The sequence below is a fragment of the Gymnoscopelus microlampas genome, assembly GCF_963454915.1.
Source record: "Gymnoscopelus microlampas genome assembly, chromosome: 23".
In the NCBI taxonomy this organism is placed as follows: Eukaryota; Metazoa; Chordata; class Actinopteri; order Myctophiformes; family Myctophidae; genus Gymnoscopelus; species Gymnoscopelus microlampas.
The window spans coordinates 13538238-13545601 of NC_139960.1; the positions used below are offsets into that span (position 1 = coordinate 13538238).

At 40.6% G+C, this 7364-nt stretch overlaps 1 protein-coding gene across 1 annotated transcript in view; it reads left to right on the plus strand.

Annotated features, from left to right (window-relative positions):
- cped1 (cadherin-like and PC-esterase domain containing 1) overlaps nt 1-4267 on the plus strand; it is a gene marked incomplete at both ends in the record, with an annotated part of 97111 nt that extends 92844 nt beyond the window's left edge. Inside the window, 2 exons of the mRNA XM_084050191.1 lie at nt 1080-1226; nt 4055-4267. Coding sequence (XP_083906317.1) covers nt 1080-1226; nt 4055-4267 — 360 coding nt within the window. The remainder of the gene's footprint in view (nt 1-1079; nt 1227-4054) is intronic.
- Between the last annotated feature and the right edge of the window lie 3097 nt (nt 4268-7364).

Sequence of the window (7364 nt, forward strand, 5' to 3'; positions counted from 1 at the left end):
ATTCATTCTTCTTTATTTTAAAGGAACATTCAATTGATTCAAAGCATTAACAACCTAAACCCTATATATACTTAGTTGACCGACGGGGGTCACCCATGGCTCTATACCCTCCACTTATTACAGGCTCAACACCAAATCTCTTTGCTGAAAATAAGATATCTACAAGCTCACAACGCACAACGTTACGAGCTATATCTGTTTCTGACTAATGTAATTTGTTACATTATATACATGTAGCCATTATTTTTGGCGAAGATATTTACATAGTGTGGACAAAATGTGGCAAAGACTTGGTCTTGTCCGTGGCAAATTTTAGATTTACACACCATTATAATGTTATTTTGATCATAAGACCCATTACTGAATGCCAAGTCTCCAGGTTTTCTTCAGAATATGTATGACTCTGATTTACTATGACAATATATGACACATATGGGGTCCTACTAGTGGTTCTTAAATGTTTTATTAAATTGCAAGGATCACCATATCTCTGAGAGTGGACAAAGACGGGTCCATTTGGTTCCATTTGTACTCTCTAAGAGTAACAGACCTGTTATATGGTCATTCAGGGCTAGCTCTTTATGTGTTTCTGGTAATATTGTTGTCCACTCATTTTGTAATGCCGTGGCAAAAAAATAATGTTGACCAAAATGTCCACCACAAGACAGCATGGTGATGACCCCTGTATTCCATCATATTCAAGGGCTTTTGGAGAGAAATGAGACAGACTCCATAGAGCACTGCAGAGGGGAGGTGTGTGTGTCTGTGTCCAGCTTGCTCGTTGACGCTCGTTAATGTTACTGTAGACATCAAGGCAATTATGTTTCTGCACTCATTTTCGGTTTCAGACAAGAATTTTCCTTTTGGTCCTAAAAAACGCTGCTTAGCAATTAATCAATGAATCGATCGATAAGGTTATCAATTCATGAATTAATCGATCATTTGCATCCCTAGTCCGTTTCTTTAAGTAGAGAAATCTTCCAATCAAAGCCGGGAGCTATATTGACCAAATTCGATCAATACAAAAAGTACTCATGCTGACGAATGGTTGTTTCTGGGCTTGTTTTTCAACGTTGCAGCGAGGAATACAGCAGCTCTATCGGGAGAACAGCAACATCCTCACCACGGCAAAGCACTATGGCTACGAGGTGATCGACACATTGACCATGACCATGGGCCGATACAAAGAGTTCCTGCAGGGACGATGTGCCTGCCATTTCCATGAGGTAAATTCATTGTATTCATCACTAACCAAGTGGTGGAAAGTAACTAAGTACATTTACTCAAGTGCTGTGCTCAAGTACAATGTTTAGGTATTTGTACTTGACTTGAGTATTTCCCATTTCCAATACTTTTACTTCTACTCCACTACATCTCGGATCCAAATATTGTACTTTTACTCCACTACATTTATTTGAAAACTTTATTTACTAGTTTGTAGATTTTGATAATTATTACAAACCATACATTAACCACTTCAGGCCTATAAATGAAAAAACATCACGTGGTTGCACCTGGGACGTATCATCAGTGTTGTATAGCCTGGGGTCGACGGGTGTTTCGGGTCTCGCAACATACACCCTCGCCCAGGTGACCCAGCCGGGGTTGATCAAGCCCCCGACTTACGTCCCAGTAGCTACCCACGGTCAGTCCTCTTAGGGAAAGACAGGGCCCCTCAGTCCGCTTCTCCGGAACTACTCTGCCGGGACGGGGGGAGGCTCTGGCACGTGGAGGGACTAGGCTCTGTGGATGGCCTCCTGGCCGGGCCCCTCCTTCGTCTCACCAGGTCCAGGACCCGAGCGTTGCACCAGACTCCCCCACTCCAAACATTTCTGCCTATATACATTTTGGCCATTTGAAAATAACCGATCTACAAGCTCACAATGCATCGCGATGCAAATGTGTGCATTTTTTCTTTACTAATGCGCTGGAGAGAAAAAATAAACACTCTATAGCAATGATTACTATCAGAATATAGAGTTATTTAACACTTATTGTAACACAAATATCACTTACCCAACCTTTAACCTTAACCCTAAAACAGCCTCTGTTGTGCACACGCACGCACGAACGCACATGCGCACGCACGCACGCATGCACACACACACACACACACACGCACGCACACGCACACACACACACACACACACACACACACACACACACACACACACACACACACACACACACACACACACACACAGACTTTAGCTAGACTATATTGCTCTCCGTTTGACAGATTCTGCAGGCCTGCTGTCATTTAAGAGCCATATGAAGTGAGAATGGGGGGGGGGCGTGGGTGGTTGGTGGGGATTAAGCCTGCCACACATAAGGCTCAAGCCCCTGAAAACCACTTCACATACACACACCCAGCTGCTACCAACGTGCATTTTAAGATGCAGTAAAAATTCAGCTTTAATTGCTAATTACTCATTAACTCGTGCAGAGGCCAATTTTTATAGGTGAATAAAAAGAAAAAGGCAGCTCTTTTTACATGGACCCGGGAGAGAGGGCTGTATGAGGGGATTTCCTTTCAGAAAACCTCCTTGATGTGGAAGCAGAGAGCAGGAGATTTGTTCAATCAGAGGAACAGAAGTGCTGATTTCCTGTCCGCTGAGAAAATGGTGGTGTGATTTGTGGCTGTGTGAAAGGAGAATTTTGGACTAAGGTTTTCTTACCTTTTCTATGATGTTATGATATCTTAGGATGAATGGTACAGTACAGTAGAAAAATATCATAACTGCCACAGCTTAAAACGTGCGCGGATGGGCCTTGCACTAGATCGCATATTTTAATAGTTGTTTTTTTTTTTTTATGAGATCTGACTTTCATAGTGACAGAACACTATGAAAAAAAAAAAAAAAAACTAATTGTCGACGAGATTGAAATCTCGTCTAGCGAGACTACTGTTTTTTTTTTATTATTATTTTTTTTTACTGTGTTCTGTTACTATGAACATCAGGTCTCAAAAAAAAAGAAGAAAAAAAAAGCTATTAAAATATGCGATCTAACGCAAGGCCTATCTGCGCACGTTTTAAGCTGTGGCGGACCTGGGATGGAGTTATGAGTTATTATATTTTTCTACAGTACCATTCATCCTAAGATATCACAACGAAAGAAAAGGTAAGAAAACCTTAGTCCAAAATTCTCCTTTAAGACACAGTATTTAATGCTTTGTTCTGTTTTGGCTTTCAAAGCACATCAGTATCAAACAGAAATGATGGGGAAATACAGGTTAGGTCTGCAACCTGTTGAAAACATACGTCCCGTTTTCTTTGCATTACATGGTTTCTGCAGAGCGTCGATATCGTTGTGTGGCTTATCTTTCACAGTACAGGTGGTAGTGGACTGCCTTCTATCACTCACCAACCAGCCAATATGTCCCACAACCAAATATGAATTTCCTTTCCAAATACATTCAAAGAAAATGTAAAATAAATATTTAAAAATCGATAAAATAGCCTACATCTACAAGCTTGTGGATCAGCAATTTTTTGGCTATTTTTGAAATAGGGCTTAACCAGCTGAAGGACTCACCCGAACCAAACGGCGACGCATTGTGAGCTTGTAGATCGGCTATTTTCAAAAGATTTTTTATACATTTTAATTCATTTGAAAACTTGTGAAATGGGACATTCTGCACTTCTGCTACTTTGACCCTTTAAGACCTGGAACGCGTCTGTGTCACTTTAGACTTCTTTGGCTATTCAAAAATAGCAGATATATCTGCTATTTTTGAAAAATCGTGATTTTTTTTTTTCCCCAAAAACTTAGGATTTTGAAAAAAGAAATCGCCTCTGGTCTTAATGGGTTAAGTACATTTTGATACCAATACTTTATTACTTTTTTACTCAAGTACATTTTTGAATTATGGACTTTTACTTGTAAGTATTTCTACATTGCAGTATTGATTACTTGAGTAAAAAAAAAAGAGGTTTACTTTTTCCACCACTGTGTGTGTGTGTGTGTGTGTGTGTGTGTGTGTGTGTGTGTGTGTGTGTGTGTGTGTGTGTGTGTGTGTGTGTGTGTGTGTGTGTGTGTGTGTGTGCGTCAGGTGGAGAAGCTGTCCAGCAGGAAGGTAAGGAGCGTGGAGCAGAGCGGCGGCAGCACCCTGACCTCCTCGGACCACACTGTCCTGCTGGACCAGGACCAGGACCAGTGGGCGGGGTCTAACACCTCCTCGTCCTATCACGTGAGGGGAACGGTCAACCAGATGTACTCGGAGATCTTGCTGAGCCGTCTGTGTCCCAGAGCCCCTGGAAACTAGAGCCTGGAAACTAGAGCCCTGGAAACGAGAGTTGGAAACCCCCTCTGTATCCCAGAGCCCCTGGAAACCCCAACCCACCTGCACGCTGAAGCCCACAGTGTTCATTTAACCCAAGACTAAGACTAGGAACGCATTTAAAGTGTAATTTTAAGATTTCTTTGGCAGATATATAGCAGATATACAAGCGATACAGAGATAAATAGCAGATCTACAAGCTCATAGCGCGGCACCAAGTGTCACGCTATGAGCTTGTATATCTGCTATTTGTTTTTAACCCGTGAGAATTTGTGCAAATCTTTGAATATATATATTTTTAAAGCAAACATTTGTAAATTATTTTGTTCCAGGGACGACCCCCAGAAGCAAAGATTTGAGTTACAAATGTTCGCTTAAAAAAAAAGGTGTATGCGCTATGAGCTTGTATATCTGCTATTTTTGAATAGCCCAAAGAAATCTTAAAATGACTCCGATGTGTTCCCGGTCTGAATGGGTTAACTCATGGAGAGTGGAGAAACATGGACCCAAAAATGTACCCCGGTGTCCATAACAACACACCTGTGTTTGTGGACACCGGGATTTTGTATGTGTACACAGGTGTGTGTGTGTGTGTGTGTGTGTGTGTGTGTGTGTGTGTGTGTGTGTGTGTGTGCGTGTGCGTGTGCATGCGTGTGTGCGCACTTGCGCATGTGTTCTCTGTAAAGACAGAGAGGTCATTCCATGTGAGTGGTGTGTAACAGGAGAATGTTGACTGTTCAGCCGTGAGACAGGGGGATCCTTAATTGCTCCTGTCCCAAGCACCTGCTCTCTGATTGGCCGGCCATATTGAACACACCTGGGTCATGTCATGTGACCTGAACTCAAGAGGTCGACAGGGTCGCCATGGGGTAGACCTGCTTTTTTTTGTGTGCCTTGAGTAATAACGAGGCATATTTGGCAGGCGCTTGTTGAAGTCTGCGTCATTGGCACCTTATTATACCATTTTGACCACTTAAAGGAGAATTCCGGACTAAGTTTTTCTTACCTTTTATATTATATTATTATATCCTAGGTTGAGTGGTACAGTAGGAAAAAAATCATAACTCCATACGGAGTCCAGCAGCTAAAAACCCCAGCCGATGGTCCATGCACTTTTATTTAAAAAAATATATATATATCTTTTTCATATCTGACGTTCACAATGACGGAAACCTTGCCACAGTGTTTTTGTCCCAAATAGGTCGCCGTAGTGTTTACAAGCTGAAGCTGCATGAAATCTCACCTTCCGGAGGGAGGGGCGCATCTAGAACAAACACTGTGGACAGTTCTATGTCAATATGAAAGTCAGATATGAACAAAAAAATATATATAAAATCACGGGAAAAAATTGCGATCTAGCGCATGGACCGTCCGCTTTGGTTTTTAGCTGCGGTGGACTCGGGATGGAGTTATGATTTCTTTCTACTGTACCACTCATCCTAGGATATAATGATATCATGTAAAAGGAAAGAAAAACGTAGTCCGGAATTCTCCTTTAAACACTATACCATACAATACTATACTATACTAGGCCACTTAGTTGGTCTGTAGTTGGTCTGTATTTGTGTCCTTCTGCCCAAAATCTCTTCACCAGAAATAGCAGATCTATAAGCGTGTTCTGAGCTTGTAGATCTGCTATTTCTCCCAGAAGGTGGCGCTATAGGGTTGAAGTGGTTAAACATGGAGTAGGTTTTAAAGGCTCTGTGAAGTTTAAAATGATAATGGCACAGGAATAATTATTATATGTGATATTCACTTAAAGCAGGAGCTTATGTACTCTGATGTCATAATAGCTATGATGCTTATCTTAAACTACGGTGTGTTAAGCTTTTAAGTTATGCTAAAGGTATGTTAAAATGATGTACAATTTCTTGGATGATATGTTGTTCACATGATGCTCGTCTCTCACAAGCGTCATGGAAACATGGGTTCTTGGTTTTTGAATGGTCTCCATTTACAACCCGTACATCTACATAAACGTTCAGATTTCAAATAGAAAGTGCTTACCCCAAAGCCACGGATGAAACAAGTTAAAACGCCTGGGTCTAAGTGCCCGTATCTTCCGTATTGTTCAACAAAAAGCATTTTAATACGATCAGTGGACATTTTCTTTGTATTTTCTCCATATGCGTTCAACTACGTGACCCTATTGGTTGGGAGGTGTACTGCACTCTGATACATTATAACTCTATGAGAAAATGGCCACTGATCGGATTAAAATGCTTTTTATTGAACAATACGGAAGATACGGGTACTTAGCTTTAACTTGTTACATCCGTGGCTTTGGCGTAAGCACTTTAAATTTGAAATCTGAACGTTAATGTAGATGTACGGGTTGTAAATGGAGACCATTCAATAACCAGGAACAAGTGGTTCCATGACAGTCATGTTTCAGGGCTAGGATGATATGCTGCCTTTTGAACACAGAGATAATGGCAAGACATTTACCCTAAGCAGGGTTTCACCAGCCTGGCAGCTGGTGAAAGAAGGGATCACTGAAGCATCGCCCTCATAACGGAAATTACAGCAAATAATGGAACTTTTTTTTTTTGTGTTTTTTTTTTTCAAGTGAAAGGGAAAATATAAGGCAAAGACTGAGAATTAAAATGCCTTGGATCAAAAAGCTGCATTTTCTCTCAAGCTGTGCAGTCAGTCAAAATCAAGAGAGAGAAAAAAGAAGAGAAAAATGCATTTGAATTATTGTGGAGGTCTCCACTGTGTATATATATATATATATATATATATATATATATATACCTCATTCAGCCACTTTCTGTGGCATAATATTCAATGCCAAAGATATGACACTAATGATATTCATTATGTAGAGTACAAGGAGAATAATGTCTTATGTATAGATTACCTGCTAATGTTGTCTATATTTTTTTTATATACAGTTGTTTTTATGTGTTTATTTCTATAAGGGCCATTTCACCCTTGTATCTAAACTGGACTCTTTCCAGCACCTTCTGTGTAAATGATTTCTCCACAAAGTATTTGTAACAGTCCTCTGCAGTTGATGTAAAGCTAAAGTGTATATAATTCAACAGTACATTGTCAAGCCCATATGTTCCTATAGTCA